Raw genomic sequence first — 17,273 nt, 5'->3', positions numbered from 1 at the left:
TCCCATTAGTTTGCTTGGCAATAATTGCAAACAATAGTTGCCTAGCGGTACGCGAACTTGTACATCGTGGCCAAAGGGTAAAACAATATCAGATGTTAAACAAGTTTTAGAAATAACCCCTGATACCATATCCTACATTAACATGAGCAGAAAGGTCTTTGAATATGTCCCTTTGCAGAATGCAGTAACGGTTCGTATAATTGTAACTATTCACCAAACTTTTTGGTGTGCAAAAGGAAAGTAAAGGAAATGAAAAAACACAATTTGTTCAAACGTACATTACTGGTGTTGTAATGAGCGTTGGACATATACATAGGCAACATATTATTAGTTATTTTTCCTATCCACATCTTTTTCCCCTCAGTCTCGTGGCGTGTTTTGATAAATCGCCTTCTACTGACGTAAGCCCAAAGAAGTAAACTTCGTGGCGCGTGAGTCCCATTTGTTATGGTCCTTGAAAGCCAAAAAAAAGCAAAAGAAAGTACAGCAGAAGATAACGAAGTAATATATAAAAATTGGTCTGCAAGAGGTGTACATACGCACACACATGTGCACTCTCGTTGGGCAACAGCCAGTGCCAGCGTTGGGGTTAAAGATCGCCAGATAATACGGATTCAAATGCGCGGAAAACCCGAGTCGAGCCCCTGCCGCTGGCCCCTTTCCACTTGCCACTTTCCGCCTGCTGAGGGGGCCACTTCACCGGTTGGTTATGCAAAGAGCTGAAATGTGAATCAGATGTCCGACTCCATTAGAACAGTAAACAGAAAGTTGAGTCGCCAGCTAGCTGAAAAACAACAGCGGTGCACTCATTAATTGAATTCAAGGCATACTGAGGCTACACTGGAAAGAAGTTACCTGCTGAATTTGAAACGTGGCGTGCGGAAAGTCAACACTGATATAAAACATTGGAGAATATGCCGAAGACATTTAACTTTTTCTACTTTTTGAACTCCACAAACGTTTCTTTGCTTTCTTGCTGTTCTCAGCCAGCGATACATATATTAGCTTACAGTGATTTCTCTCAGTGTCTGAGTAGGCGTGTGTGCCCTTGTGAGTGAACTGCACTTGTTGCTGCGAGGAAATCTTGACTCGGCTGCCGGCTCATTTCAATTGCAAATTTCACCGGCTGCGACCGATTGCACACGGTAAACACTGGCCACCAGGGAAGCTAAGTTCCATGAGCACACCTATCCGTATGACCACATCCACGTCCACGTCCGCATCCACGTCCACGTCCACGTCCACGTCCATTCAGTGTGCGTTGTGTATGCCCAGGTGTTATGTAAGCCAAACGCGTGAGTCGAGTCTACGTTGAGTCGCTACTAAAACCGAGTCATTCCCAGAGGGCGTTAGAGGTCTTCTTTGCTCGGCGATGTTTGTTCTATGCCCTTTTCACCACATACTCATATATTTTACTATTATACTATTATACTATATACATATATTGTAGTCAGATATGTAGAACTTCTTATGCTAAAGTGCTGGTTGAACTCAGTGGAATGACTCACGGAATGTGGATCAGAATGTGAGCTGTTTAACTTTAATTTATGCACTTTGCTTCTTCTTTTGACTATTGCGGATTGGTAGACAATAAATTCATTGGCATACGAGTCACCGATTTGTATGCTGTTTTAATGATATGTATAATACTTCTCATAAACTATTAGTTTCTCGTTAAAGTGTTTTTGGAATCAAGGATATTTTTATTGAATTCGCTGAATAGTAGATAACTCATTTTACGGCATTTTAAATGTCATCTTGATTTGACCATTTAGTGAGCATTATCCAAGATTTAATTTAATTCTTCTTGTTGATGACGTTTTAGTTATGCGTGTATTTTTTGCTTGAGTTTTTCAAAGTTACTTTAATGGAAAAAATAAATTTTGTATAGCAGTCATTTAGCTTTGAAAAGTTGAATATACTCGTATTGTAGGGCATTATCTTAGTGTGGGCATATTTATTGTTTTAGTACAACTTAGTTAGTCATTTTCTGCTGTTGACCCTTCTGTCAACGAATTGCAAAATGAGTAGGACATCCAAACTACAAATGGGCGATGCCAAAATCGCATTAGCCATGAATGAAATACATGTAATTGGAGGACACTATCTATTCTATTCTACTCGGCGGGATGCGTCGGAAAATCCGCCTCCCCCAGGGTTATTTTCCGATCTGCGGTTCCGTTCCTTTCCGTTTCTTATATTGTTTTATTTTCCGAAACCCCAAACCGAAAACCAAAGCCAGAAAACAATTAGCGGATGGCAGCGGCGTGCAGTGCAATGTTTTGTTAAACGTGCGGTTGCCAATGACTGCGCTTCCGGTTGCAGTTGCAAACATACTCACACTGCATTTGTTTAATTGCACGGCTCTAATGATGCGGAAACAGCAACAAAAAATGGCGGGAAAAGAAGGGGTAGGGGCAACACATTTCCCGCCCACTAAAACTTGGACGTACGCAACGCATCACAACGTGCGCACAAGTAATTCGCAAGTGGAAATTAGTGACAGTTTTATGGGTTTGTTCTTGGAAATATGGTAAGTGGGCTGTCTGCATTTGCAAGGACTTTTGAATTGTAAGAGCTTACAGCTGAGTCAAATTTGGTCCCCGGCACACAAAGTTGCAAGTTTTCAGCAAAGGTCGCGACCGGTGTGCAATCTGGCAAAGGTTCTATTTGTGTTCTTGGCGAATATGAAAGAAATGCCACAAAGTCAGTGGGTTCAGCGACTTCTTAGAAGGTCGCTGCGTGTCCCGGTTCTATTCATATTAGGGTGACAACGGTCCGATATAAAAGCAAAAACCCAATCGATTAGATTGGCAATTGTCGGTAAGCTAAGTGGCATTTCACTTAGATAGTCGAGTGGAATGAAGCTCTGAAGTGAATGAAAGAACCATCAATTACTAGTAATTATAAACCATTTTAATAAATGGTGATACTTGACGATGGCCTACGTTACGTGAATTATCCAATCAGGAGTCTATTTACACGCCCCATAATATCTACACTTACCTTTTGGTTATACATATGTACATAACTATATCCTCAAGTATATAAATAGAGTAAATATGTATGTATTTACCTTAAGGCACTTGATATTTGAAACAATACATAAGATCCCTATTGCGTCTACTCGAAATTACTTCAAAATATTGGTCTAATGGAAACTACACTTTCACTTTGAACCCAGACGTACGAAGATCGAGAACGTTGCCCTTAAAATGGTTATATCATCCAACAGCTCGAATTTGGAATGCCATGTCCCAAACACTTTTCCCCCTTTAGTCCGTGGGCAAGTTCAAATATTTGCCCCGAGATATTCGCCCCTCCCCGTCCTCCTGAATTTTGGAGCTGAATCATCGGGTTATCTGCTTTCAGCGCAGAGAGGCAAACAAAAGTCAGCACAAAACAAGACGGAGTTAAAGCCAAATGCGAAATTGGAGGAGCCTAAAAACAATATCAGAACCAGCAAAGAAGAAGCTACTTAAATCGCACACCTTAGCACATCCGTCAGAATGCTCCCCACATGATCAGTGCATGGCGATATATGAATATAGGAGGGAATCGGGGAGTGCTCGGCACTTATTTACACATATCCAATATCCAATCACGTTCAAGGTAAATGCTGGCCGAATTTCGCACAAACTTAACTGCGATGCAGAGCCCAGAAATAACTGCAAACCCAAATTGCTTACAGTTACTCGGGCAAGTGGGCTACGAAAGATAAATTAAGCATACGCCCCATGGGCGGCTAAACATTTCGTTTGCACCTTTTGGCCTTTATTTATGGCTCCCTGTCAATCACATATAATTCGCGATAGGCCCAACGCAAACAAACAGGGCTCTTATCAGCCCAAAACGTTACCGTAGCATAGTATTTCCTTATCGCCGGGGCTTGTCTAATGGGGGTCTGCCTGATAATTCAGCAATTTAAAATCTTTGCACTCCCTAATCAAAGTTCTCTTGCGTACACACTTGACCTAAATGCGCAATTCTTGGGACCTATAGACTTTTGGTGCAAACTGGTTAGTACATAACCGAAAATCTATGTAGTAAATTATATTTCTTTAACAGGGTGAAACCCCTACAGATAATTTTTTAATAGCTAATTAAGTTTTTGATTGCAAAAAAAAACCACTATTGTTTTAAAAGGAATAAATTGAGAGTTTTTTGAGAGGAGGTCAATCACCGAACCCCTAAAATACACCAGTGACGTACACGCATATATAGTATAGTATTATGTACCATCTATATACTTTCACTTTCTTCACACGCATGCGTCATAAATGGGGGCCTAAAGTGGAAAGTCGGAAAGGAAGTTGACCTCAGACAATCGTGTTTCTCTTTTATATTTTTGGCGTGTCACGTTTCAAAATATTGCATACTTAGACGGGCATTCTGGTCCTTATGCATAATTGCGCTGTACGTTGGTTTTTTTACACTTAAAAACCAAGATGATGCTCCCTATACTCGCCCAGAGAATCCTTTCACTTTTGCGTGATTTATGGACGAGCTATGTGGGTGCCCTTGAAATGCCCCTCAACTAATTCGAATGGTAATCCAGCCGCACTTGCTAATGGATTACATATGGTCGAGTGTTGGTTGCACTGAATGGGGGAAATAGTTCAATTCATGCTTTTACTCTCGCTTTCTGAACTCACTTGCATATGTACTTAGATTTCAAGGACGCCCAACGCCCCCCCTGTTAGCGCTAACAGCGCTGTTAGCTTGCCCTCTCAGTCGCTCACTCTCTCTCTTTGGCACTTGTTCGACAGCACGTGCACCGTTTGTTCTTTTCATTCTCATTCTTCTTTGGGATTTTAAGCCGAGCGGTTGTGTGCGTATCAGTGTTCGTGTGTGTACGTGCGTAGGCGGCCGGTCGTATTTTTATATGCATGTGTGTATATGTACATATATAGAATTTCGCATTATTAAACACATTTGATTACTGGTAAATAAGTTGGCAACTTAACCTCAATTGAACCGGCTGCTCTCTTCGCTCACTTTGTCCTACGACTCGCAATGTAAATTGCATTAAATTTAATCAAAGTTGTGAAATATCCCCCTGAAAACCACTTGAAAGCTAATCAATATTCCTCAGTGTTCTGCCTCTTTACGTCCACATTTTCCATCTTTCACATTTGTTTTTATCAGTTCCCCTTCGGCTCCTTCTTCATATGAAATCGTTGCCGAGTTGTTATTGTTGCTTTGATAATAAAAATAGAACTTAACTTTATTTTTCTGTGCTTTGCTTTGGCTCGCCTCTTAAATGCGACGGTTCCGTCCCGTTCGACTCCCACTCCCCCCGCTGCGTTTGTTTGTTTTTACACACAGCGAAAAGGCCGTTTATTTAAATCAAGCGTGCGATTTGAGTGCTCATGTGAGTTGATCCCGAAGAGTGAACGATTCTGATACATATACATATATGTGTAAATGTAGCTTTTCTCGAACAGATGCAACTCGTATTAATTGCATTATAAAATAATTTAATTACCCAAGAGGCTGGGACATCCGACTGCCAGACAACAACCGCAAGTGCGGCAGGCCTAGAAAGCTGGCCAGGCGACAAATATGTCGCTTATATTCTGATAAAATCCTACCGAAAATTAAATCGAAATAATCTTTGGGACTTGATAGGGATAGGCACAAGCAAAATCTTTGTGGCAATATAGTCGTATACTAATGCATTGTAAATTATTTTCTTATGATTTCGTATACAACTTTATTATCAGAGAAATTTCCAAAATCAGACTCCAATATATTCTCAAGGGTTAAACACATTAAATAGAGTTTGAGTTTGTGCAAATATAAAATGTCGACTATATTTATTTTTATTGCGCTCTCGTGGCATTGAACTTTGCAAATGTAGTCGCCTGGGTCGCTAAACCCGCCTAGAAAAGTGACCCTGAGCGCAGGTTGCATGCGTACAGGCGACGCAAGCGTCCCAAACGATCTCTGTGGTAATCTTCCCGATCGATTAGGTCTTTATTTATTTACCCGCTACATTTTGCAATTGCTTCGCAACGACAAGAAGGCAGGGAATTAAATGAATTGAAATAAATGAGAATAAAGCTTTGCGCGCATTGACACTGCCTTGTTGTTTTGCCATTGTGGGTGGTGTGGTGAACTTGCTCAAGTGCATTCATCATTTGATATTTGTTGCTGGCGGCTGCTGGTGCTCTTTTTTTATACTGTCGATTAGGGCCAATATAACTAATAAAAAAGTGTTAACAATTTTGAAAATAAACAATCGCGTCGTGGAAAGCAAAAAGCGACAGAAAGAACAAATAAAACGCGGCTATGTGCAGCTTTGACTTAATTTCAGTGCGTTCAACCTAGGAGCAACCGAGACGGATAGATATAGAGAGAGATGCAGAGCAAAAGCTCTTGAGCCAGTGCATTGATAGTGGGCGAGAAGGAGAGCGAGAGAGTGATGTGTTGTGTTTTTATTTACAGTTGAAGGATTATTATGTGACTTTTACAAGGCGAGACAGAGACAGCGACAACGGATCGCAGTGCTTACTTTAACCAAATTGACAAGTGCAACAATAACAACTGTTTTACACTGCGTTACAAAAGTGTAACAACATCAAGAACTAAAGAAAAACAAAATTAACAACACTTGACAACACAACGGGAGAAAGAGAACGGCCCAGCAATGCATGGAATCACACACCTGTACCGCCAGCATGCCGTGGAAAAACAGCTGAGCGGTGGCGAGAGCTGGTCCCGCCAAATTTACCCGAGCTACGGCAGCAGTGCCGATGCCTCCTCGCAGGGCAGTCGTCTCTACAGCGTCGACTCCTCCAGCAGCTCCAGCTCCAATTCCAACAACTCTGGAGGTGGAGGAAGCGGGCCTGCAGGTGGTGAGAGTCTGGGAGGAGTCACCGGCAGCGCATACGCCCAGTGGCAGAGCGACCGCCACTCTCTGCCGCAGGCAGTTCCCGATGCCCCTAGGTCACTGGCCAACCACCACTACCGCAATTCGCCCACGCACCAAGCCCACTACCAGCAGCCCACTAGCGGCAGTCTCAAGCGGACACCCTCCTCGAAGCGCAGCTTCCTGGAACGATCTCACAGTCCGGCTATTTATGGCGTGAGTAGAGTGGTCGAGACATGGATGCAAACCGATCAGGAAAGCAGAGAAAGTGCCTAATAAAATTAATAGAATTGGGGACTTACTTTATTTAACAAAACTAAACGCATTTTTATAAAATGAAAGGTTTTATAGACACTGGATACGGAAATAGTGGATCGGTTTGCACTCTTTAATCGTATATCTTTTAAATATGTACTTAATGCTATCAAAAACTTTTAGAGCATGCGTCGCAGTGCAGGTCCAGACTTCGGCTCTCCACCGCCCACCGCACCCGTAGGTGGAGGAGGTTACTTTCCACACGATCTCGACGACATCTACGAGAGCCAGGCGGACCATCAGTATTTCACCCACACGGGTGCCAGCGGTCCTCAGCAGCAGCGACCCACAGCTATCTCGATCTTCCACCGAGTGAGCGCTGCCCACACCTCACTAGATGACTACAGCTTGCCCGGAGATGCATCGCGCCAGTCCATGAATAGTACAGACAGCGGGGTTAGCAGCGGCCCCTTCAATCGCCAACGTTTTGACAACTCGTCATTCGCCAAGAGTCTCAGCATCGACGAGCAGGATCCACAGCACTCGCCCCATAAGGAAGGACACAGCAAACACGGAAAGCACCATCAACATCATAGCCACCACCACCATTCGATTCACGAGCTAGTAAAGCACTTTGGCAAAAAGATGCACCTGTGGCCGAGGAAGCACCATGACGCCCAGAGCGTGTGCACCTCACCACAGAACGATCCGCAGGAGAACTTCCGCACCAGATCCAAGAGTTTGGATGTGAACACGCTCAGCCGCCCCAACCGCATTCTGGATGACTGCGGAGCCACCTACAAGATCTACGATCGCATAGTTAAAGAAGGTAAAGGGTTTCGGATTTCCGGTTACTTTCAATTGGTACTTGCTGTTGGATTAGGGCTAGTTTTTCTCTGGAAATTCGGCATCTGTGCTTATGGAAATTTGGTATTGTCTTTCAGGTGCTCACATGCGTCGCGCCTCCGCGGATTTGGAGAAACGACGTGCCTCAGTTGGCGCCGCTGGTCGAGGTCTGCGAGGTGATGGTACTTTGGATCCACACCATGCAGCCATCCTCTTCAGAGACTCAAGAGGGGTAAGTTTAAAACTTGTAGCTAGCTTATAAATTATTCGATGATGCCGATCATAATTCCTTAATCTTTTTTTGGTTTGATAAATACTTTGAAACTTTAATAAGGCAACAAGTATATACATACATAAGGCAACTCGTTTTAGGCTTTGACAAAATTATCTTCCTTGTTATGCATACCAAACGATTATTATTATCTACGCCTTAACTTTGTATACAATTATCTTTCCAACTAGATGTAATAATTTATGATGTGCCATATGCCATCTCGCAAGTATTTTCCCTTGCACCTTCTGTTTTGCCTTTTCTTATCGCTTTAAAAAGCAATCTGCTCGCTTCAGAGCTATTAATAGCTTAAAAATACACTTCTATGAACCCCCTTTTCCCGCTAACTCTGTTTGACTCCTCCCCATTTTTGTTTACTTCGTTCTGTTCGCTACACCGTTGAGAAATGCGTTTTTCCAGTTGCTTGCATAATACCTCCAAGGTCGTGTTCTGTCTACGTAACTCTCCCTCTTCTTCTATTTGCCTCTGTTGAACGTTAAAAGTTTTATGCAATTTGTCATTTTGCAAGAACTCCATATTATCCCTCACTCTAGTTTCTTTTATATTGCATACTTAGAGGTTTTCGCTCTTTACACATAATGTAGACTACATGTAGAGTACCATATGACGTACCTATTAAATCATATTAGATTAAAACCTTGTGATATTACCTATATACATACATATATGAGATATTAGCGACATTGGTTAAATAAATTCAAACAAGTGAGCCACTGTATATTAAAAACAAGAAGTCATGCTGATAGCTAATTGATTTATCCGGTGGCTTTGATATCAACTTTAAATTAGTTGGAGAATTACCTTTCACTGGGTTTTTCGCCCACACCTACATATATGTAAAACCCAAGGTCTCATAATCGGCGTAATGGCCATTATAAACAGTTATTATATTGTTACAGTCTGTTATTGTTTATTTCGCACTTCACAACGTGGTCGGTCACCCATGGAAACTGGTTTATATCGATAGAACTGAATCATGTGTCAAGTGTTTGTTGTTTGGCAATGCACATTCTTGGGAATTCTTTTTTGTATTCTGACGTCAGCGGATTGGGCTTTTACCATTAAATTCTTTATGGTATTGCTTTGTTGTTGGTATATGCCCGCTAACGATGATGATTAATTAGCCAACTACTCTTCACATGTCAGGCTTTTCTCACTGGTCTTTGATTCCTCTCCCTCTCATTATCTCTAATTTCTCTTTAGCAAGGCCACAATCTTGCAGTACCGTTTGCCTAACTTATCGCTCAAAGAAAACAACAAGTGTACACATAAGCTTTATGCCTCTTGGATGCGTATTTAAACTGAGTCACTTGACTCTTGAATTGAGTGTTTTCATCTTTTGAGTCGAGTACCCCTGCCAGTTCTTCTTCCTCTTCTTCCGCCTGCAATGGCCTTCTGGAGCTTTTCGCATGTGGGTGCAAGTTGGTCTCGCTCGTTGTGTCCTCTCTTGTTTGCTTTAACTATATAATGATAAAGTCGAAAAAGAAATAAACGAGCCCCATTCTCTGATACCCTTTTTTCATGCGGTATTCATAATATTTATTCGGTTTGCGATCCCTCTCTCGGAGAAGAAGAAAACACCCCGCGGCAGGGAGCCTGCTGAGAGATAAGTAAAGCAAACGAGGTGTAAGAAGTGAACCGTTGGACAAACAAAAAGTTTCTTTTCGAAGCAGTCAACCCAGATTTTTTACTGACCTCGAATCAATAATTTCATCGTAGTTTTCAGAAATTTTGTATTGGAAGAAAACTAAAATATTTTTATAAAATCAGCAACAAATAGGATGACGACATCTAATCAATCAATTTCTAAAGGCGGAAAATTTAATACAGAAAGTTAACCGAATGACATAGTTTGTTTCATTCACTGGTGATAAACTTGTAATATCATCAGAATGTGTGATTTATTACGATTATTTTGTTGAGTGTGAAGGGCATTCTTGAGTCTTGTAGCTTCGTGACAATTACATTTACATTTACATTGTGTGCCGTGTGTGTTCTTGTATTTGCTCATACTCTATCACTCTCGCGCACTTTTGCCGCTCTCCTAGGCCAATCCGCTCGCTCTCTTTCTCCTCTGCTCTTTGCCGTGGGGCGATCATGTGTGGGGTCCGGCTGGCGCTCGCTAAACTCTTAACCAGTGGCGTTTTTAACCAGTTTAAGTTTACATTTGCGTGAGCGCAGACGTGTCCGGAAATCGAACGGAAGATAAGTGAAACGGAACGGAACGGAACACGGCCGTATAATCAGATATCAAACAGAGTAGTAGTGTCGTCACTTTTGCGACTCTCAAAAAATCCGTCGACCAGTGCTTGTTGCTTCTTTTTGAGTGCGCGGTTTTCATGTATCGCCGCCGCTATTCCGCCTTCGAGCCGAGCACGCCCCGCGTGGGAGTGCTACCCTCTCCGCCCCCCCAATATGTCAATCCCACCGCCGACACTGCCGCCCCGAAAACGCCGCCCAAGTTGAGCGTACACTTTGACCCCAATTTGCCAAAAGACAACGATAGCAACAACAATCTCACCGGCAGCGAAAATGCAAATGCTAAATGCGTCGGTCGCAAGGCGCGTTCGCTGAGCAATTCGCCACTGTATCACCGCAAAAAGCGGTATGGCCATCTGCCGGCGCTGATGTCGAATAACGGGCCGACGGCCAGCAGCAACTACCAGCTGCTAAACAGTGCGAATCTTCGAGATCTCGTCGACGGCCAACGTCACTCGCATCACGTAAGCAGGCGCGATGACAACCAAAGCCACAGTCATAGCGAAAGCCCAAGTCACATTGGCCACATTAGCCCAAGCAGCCAAAGCAACAAAAGCAACCAAAGCAATCAAAGCAACCAAAGCATCCTAAGCCTGCCAAACGGCAAAAACAAGGCGAAAGATGGCAAGAAGCTGAAGGCAACTTTAACGGCGGCCATGTCATCGTCGCTGCTGCGACGCAAGGCGCACAGCAATCATAGTCAGCAGCAGAAACTGCAACTGCAACAGCAACAGCAACAGCGAGAGCAAGAGCTGCAGCAGCAGCTGCAGCAACTGAGGAGCAACAACAGCAAGACAATTGCAAATGCTGCTCGCCATTCGCTGGGTCATTCACCCTCCGCTGCCGCCGCCGCTGCTGCAGTGCAGCAGACGCTCGTCTACGAGCGGCGGCGCGTCAGCAGCGCCCACTCCTCCCCCTCGCCCTCCTCCAGGCATCACTCCCCAGTGCACCAGTGCATGCTGATGCGGCGGCGCAGCGACTACAGTGTCGAACAGATCGAGCAGTGGAAGCGCCAACAACAATTGTTGCCGCGATCCGGACGCAAGATTAGCGTAAGTGCACTGGGAGAAAACGGGCTTTGGTTAGATGCTGTGGGTCTTGAAATAATATATAATATATGTAAAATTATCAAACCTTTTCGAACAATTACTTCCGCTTGACGAAATAGATTTAATATAATATAACATTATTAAACACCAGTGGGATTTGTACTGGTGTTTTTACTGACAGATGTACTAGCTGTTGAAGGCGTATTACGTACGTGTATCAAAATACTTTAATTGGAACGCTTTTCTTTTTGTATGAAAATGCATTCAGAGGAAAACAAAGGAAAAGCCATCGAGTGGGTGCCAGTGGCAAAGCTCTGAGGGGAAGCTTTTTCGACGGTTGAATTCGGTCGGCTGCATTCAGTGCAATATATATTTAGACAAAATGAGGGTCAGCCTTACAATGCACATAGAAAAATCAAATTGTCAGTACCTAATTTGCGGATTAACATAAAAAGAAATGAGAAAGAACATTATAGTTAAGTCATTGGTATAAATGAATTCAATTCTTAAGCTCTTCACTTTTAAGAAGTGTTACATTTTTATCCAAATGATTAACCGAGGTGAATCTGCAAAGACTTTCAAACTAAGTATAAAATAGGTATTTGACGGATTTTTTTACGTCGATCGATTAGAAGGCAAATATTTATTTTTCAGTGCACACTTTTCTTGACCCCATTTCTAGCTACAAAAGAGCACTGCGAGAGAGAAAGAGAATGGTTGCGGATAGCGTTGGTAACGTTTAGGCTAAACCAAAACTGGCCTGCACCTGTGTGCGAGCGTAATTTTTCAATTGCCGTATCTGATATGGGGTACTTGTCCCATTGCCTCGTTTCCATGCCCCTCCCCTCCCCTCACATCCCCTTGCTAATGTGTCATAATTCCTCAATTGCACATTTCAATGTTAATTCAAAGCTACTCGACCGAGTGAGCATTCTGCTCCTCACCCCTGCTCACCCCTCCACACTCCTCTTCACCCGACCTACAAATTTTTCATTGGGGCTTGAATTATTGTTTCTCTGGGTTCTATCTGCGATTTCGCGTTCTGATTAGCAGATAACGTGTAAGGGAAGTATATCAGCGCAGTTTATATTGCTATTTACGTAGCGATCCCTTATTGTTTACTTCTATTCCTGGAATGCGCCAATCATTGTGACCCACATATAATATCTGATTGGCGAATAAAATAGGACTACCTTGATCTCTATCAGGTTGTAAGGAAAAAGGAATTGCTAAGGAATCATATCTTAACTTGCAAAGCAAGGTGTAAATTACACTACGCCTGAAATACCTTGCATAACGATTAACGAACGTATAAGTATATGTACATATGTACATATGCACATTTTACGACTTTTCAAGTTAGCTCGTTGATTTCTTTAATGATAGTTTACTTTGCACTGCCTTATGTAGTTAACAGCTATCAATTTGGTTTACCATTTCGAAAGTAGATAAACAAGGTAAGTAAATTAAGAAAACTTGTTGTTAGACTTTCAAAACAATATATTTATCTTCAATATAAGAAAACTTATATTGTCCATGGTGATATTTATAATATTTATAATATTATATATTCAAAAAAAATATATTAATATTACATTCAGCACATATTACTTTACTAAATTCCAACCAATCATTTTTGCTTATGATTACAGTTGCCCGTCGCTGATCCGTTCCTAGAGAAAGTAAATCTATCAGACCTGGGTAAGTTTTCAAACCACCCTCTTAATCCACTCCCATGTCAACTTTTCCGCAACGACCGCCTGTGAGCCAAACAAAAATGCTTAGTTTAAACGAATTAGCAAACATACTTTGCGTTTGGTCAAAAGTCGGCCACTGTGGATATTTGTTGGGCACACGACGGCATCGCCAGAATATATTATAATCTGATATACCAAAATATGTACTATGTATAAAGGCCGAAGAAGAAGATAAGTTGTGGAATCAGTCATAATTCACGGGGATTATGGTAGCATCCTATTTGAATGTTGGCGTGGGCTGCCTAAAATGCGACATCCAAAAAAATCGTTAGGGAATAGGCACTCACATATAGTTTTTTCATTCCCGACAAAACATGTGGAGACTTCTGTTCTTTATGTTTCTAATCAGAACCGAACACACCCCCAAAAATGTATATTAGCTTTTCTTCTTTACCAAAGCTAATTATAAGTTCCAAGTACGCCGGAGACCACTCGGTGAAAAATACGGAACTGAGACGAGGGCACAATGAGAGCCGAGAGGAGGGAAAACAGTGCATGTAATTGGTTGGCAATTTCAGACATTTCATGATCCTCATTAACGTCAATTCCCAGCCGATCCGATCCAAACGATCTCTCAGCAAAGATTATATTCAATTTATTAAACGCTCTGAGAACTTTTCGATTTAGTTGCGAGCAGAAGCTCAGAGCGTTTCCACTATTATTTCAGTCTATAATTTGTTTGTTTGTGCGCTTTTCCCTGACGAACAACTTTTCCGCCACAGAGAGCCAGCGAGCGGAGGAGGAGATGGAAAACACAGACTGCAGATCAGTTTATGATAAAATTTCGAATGGTTTAGAACGTCGCCAACAAAAGACGGGCAGACGACAAAAGTTCGGCTATTTTCCATTCCGTGTGCTTTCCGTGTGGAATTATTGGCAGCAGAAACCATTCGCGATCTATACGTGTCTATATGTGCCAGCCAAGTGCGTCTATGGATACTGCCCAGGCCGTAGGATTTACTTTCCAACCCAGCAATCGAATCCAACCGACCAACTGCAAGCAAAGACGACCCATCGAAGGTCTTCGCTTCTCTCTTAGTCATTCGTTAAGAATTTTCGAATAGCGCCGCGACGCCAAAAGCAACTGAACCATCGCAACCACCCTCGCCGTCTCTTACTCCCCACAATCGCCACCCATTGCGAAAATGGGTTTTCAATTGTTTTGATCCCGCTCGGCAAAAAAGAAATAGCAGAATACTCAACAAAGCCACAACGCCAAGGTGCATTTCAATTAACTCGTATGGCTCGTGGTCCCTGTCAAAAGAGACGCAAAACGTAGAAGCGTTCGGAATCGAAAACGATAACCCATATTTACATTTGTCTTTGCCACTGAATATATGCATTAAAAAAACAATTAAAAAAGTACGAAAAGTTTGAAGAGATCTTCACCGATATCGACAAGCTTTTTTGGCTCCATTTCCCTTGACTTTCTTTATCTGTGCGAACGGTTCGCCGCCCGGCAACCGCAGTAAATTTCATTTATTAAACAACATTTAAATGTTTACACAGTTCAGTCGGGAAAATCTCTTGCCGCTTGCATATAGCTCCAAATATTTTACAATTTATTTCTATGTATGTATATATTTTCTTTCCGCGGTATCTGGCCTTCGTTTTTTTCTATATATTATATTTGGTCGTTTTTAAACTTTCCGTTTGTCTGTTTGCTTATATTGTGGTGGATATCATCCGGATAATTTGTTGGAAATACTTTTACCAGTGGCATTCAAAATTTACGCTAATCTCATACTCTTGGACGGCAGGCTTTGTTGATAGTTCATTACCTTTCCGCTCATTAATGCATTTGTTTCAGCATTTGTTTCTATATCGATAAATCATAAATTTACTTCGATGTGAGTTCGTGCCAAATAAAACCTCAGACTCCTGAGCAAAAATAAACCTGCCAATTTGTAAATTGTACGAAAATAATTTTTGCACTTTAAATCAAGTTAATTATTTCTGAAATAGATTTCCGAGAGATTTTTCGCAAAAGAAGCGCAATAATAAAAAAGAAGCGCAAACACTCGAAATTTCAGTGTTCAGGTCTTATGCTGCGGTTAATTAATTTCTTGGCACAACTGCCTGTCCCAATATCTGTTGTGTGTCGCTATAATGGCTCCGACAAATGCTGAATCGGTGAATGTTTGGCTTGCATTTATCAGGCCCCTGACAGGACCGATCTGCAGCCCCTGTGATTTTATATAGTTTTTGATTAACACCTTTTGGCCCCGCCTCAATATTTATTTGTTTACATTGTGCCATAGCCGTCTACATTATGTCCCTCTCACTTGGTTTCTCTTTGTCTGAATGGAAATTGAAATAATATTTATTGTTGAACAATTTGGCGAGTCTATTCTATTTGGATGTGTTTGCCTTAGCTGTGGCTGCTTCGGTTGCTTTTGTCGTACGCTAAATTTATTTTAATTAAAAATGTCTTAATTTAATCTAACCAAACGCGTGCGCCCTACAATTTATTGGCAACGGTTGTTCTATTTTTGGGTTCGGCAATGGTTTAACTGCCTTAGCTTACTACAGTGAGAAGTGCGTAGAGCGGCGCTGCTCTGTTAACGGACTGTTAGTGGTCTGTTAGCTGGTCGGTCGATCAATTAGGCGAATCAATTAGCGGAGCAAATCGAGTAGCCCAGTTAATTGCTAGCGCCCACAGACCTCAAACAGAAGACCAGATCAGGTCAGATCGGACGAGTCCGGCGTAATGCGACACTGAACTTCTGTAAAAACAAAAAGCACCCCAAAAAGAGTGAAGAGTCCAATTGGAGCAGAGTGGGAACCCAGAACGCATGTTACAGTTGCACTTCTACTCGAATCATGCGGGTCGTCTGGTACTCGGAGGTGGCAACGGTCGCCCGGCCGACGTCCTTTGCTATCCGTTGGAGAGCATCAAAGAGTTCGAGCAGATTTCTGAGGCCTGGAAGCGTCTGCTAGCAGAGTTGCTAAAGAAAGGTGGACATCCCAGACCCCCAAATTTCAGCCCATATGGTGCTTCAATCCATTATTTAACGGACGTTTCTTTTTGTTTCTGCAGAGGAGGACGACTCACAGATCTTCGTGAAGTTCTTTCGTTTTCACAAGTGCTATGATCTGATACCCACCTCCGCCAAGTTGGTTGTCTTTGACACCCAACTCCTTGTAAAGAAGGCCTTCTACGCCCTGGTCTACAACGGTGTACGGGCGGCACCGCTCTGGGATTCGGAGAAGCAACAGTTTGTGGGCATGCTAACCATCACGGACTTTATCAAGATCCTGCAAATGTATTACAAATCGCCAAATGCGTCCATGGAGCAGCTGGAAGAGCACAAACTGGACACGTGGCGAAGTAAGTGAACACACACATTGGCATACGGTGATCCCAACTAAATTGTATCCTTCTCTAGGTGTGCTGCACAACCAAGTGATGCCGTTGGTCAGCATCGGACCGGATGCGTCCCTCTACGATGCCATCAAAATTCTCATCCACAGCCGCATACATCGCCTGCCTGTCATCGATCCGGCTACCGGCAATGTCCTCTACATCCTGACACATAAACGCATACTTAGGTTCCTCTTCCTATACGTAAGTTTCTGGGATTTGCATTTGTTTCCCAATAGCATAATAGTAATGTGATATTTTCTGTGCGCAGATTAATGAATTACCAAAGCCCGCGTACATGCAAAAGAGTTTGCGCGAATTGAAGATTGGCACCTACAACAACATCGAGACCGCCGACGAGACAACGAGCATCATCACGGCGCTCAAGAAATTTGTGGAGCGACGGGTCTCAGCCCTGCCACTGGTGGATTCCGATGGTCGCCTCGTTGACATTTATGCAAAGTTTGATGTGATTGTAAGTATACCTCTAAGCGCTCACATATAGATCAGATGATATTTATGGGTTTATATGGAGAATTTACGATTGTATGTGCTTTTTCACGATGATATTATGAGT

The 17,273-nt window shown here is 42.5% G+C and overlaps 1 protein-coding gene across 8 annotated transcripts in view; it reads left to right on the top strand.

Annotated features, from left to right (window-relative positions):
* Positions 1-17,273, top strand: part of LOC122622553 (5'-AMP-activated protein kinase subunit gamma-1) — a 65,624-nt gene that overhangs the window by 47,029 nt on the left and 1,322 nt on the right. For 3 of the 8 annotated variants that reach the window (XM_043801091.1, XM_043801090.1, XM_043801097.1), the window contains 5 exons: positions 8,074-8,207; positions 13,228-13,276; positions 16,373-16,663; positions 16,722-16,900; positions 16,968-17,171. In XM_043801091.1, coding sequence (XP_043657026.1) covers positions 8,074-8,207; positions 13,228-13,276; positions 16,373-16,663; positions 16,722-16,900; positions 16,968-17,171 — 857 coding nt within the window. Of the gene's footprint in view, positions 1-4,814; positions 4,946-6,450; positions 7,091-7,312; positions 7,959-8,073; positions 8,208-10,440; positions 11,579-13,227; positions 13,277-15,722; positions 16,291-16,372; positions 16,664-16,721; positions 16,901-16,967; positions 17,172-17,273 lie in introns of those variants that run through there. The other 5 variants (XM_043801092.1, XM_043801094.1, XM_043801096.1 and 2 more) reach the window with 5 other exon arrangements.

This window comes from Drosophila teissieri, chromosome 3R (assembly GCF_016746235.2).
Source record: "Drosophila teissieri strain GT53w chromosome 3R, Prin_Dtei_1.1, whole genome shotgun sequence".
In the NCBI taxonomy this organism is placed as follows: Eukaryota; Metazoa; Arthropoda; class Insecta; order Diptera; family Drosophilidae; genus Drosophila; species Drosophila teissieri.
The sequence above is the reverse complement of the archived record's forward strand: the minus strand, read 5'-3'. Positions and strand labels throughout refer to the sequence as shown.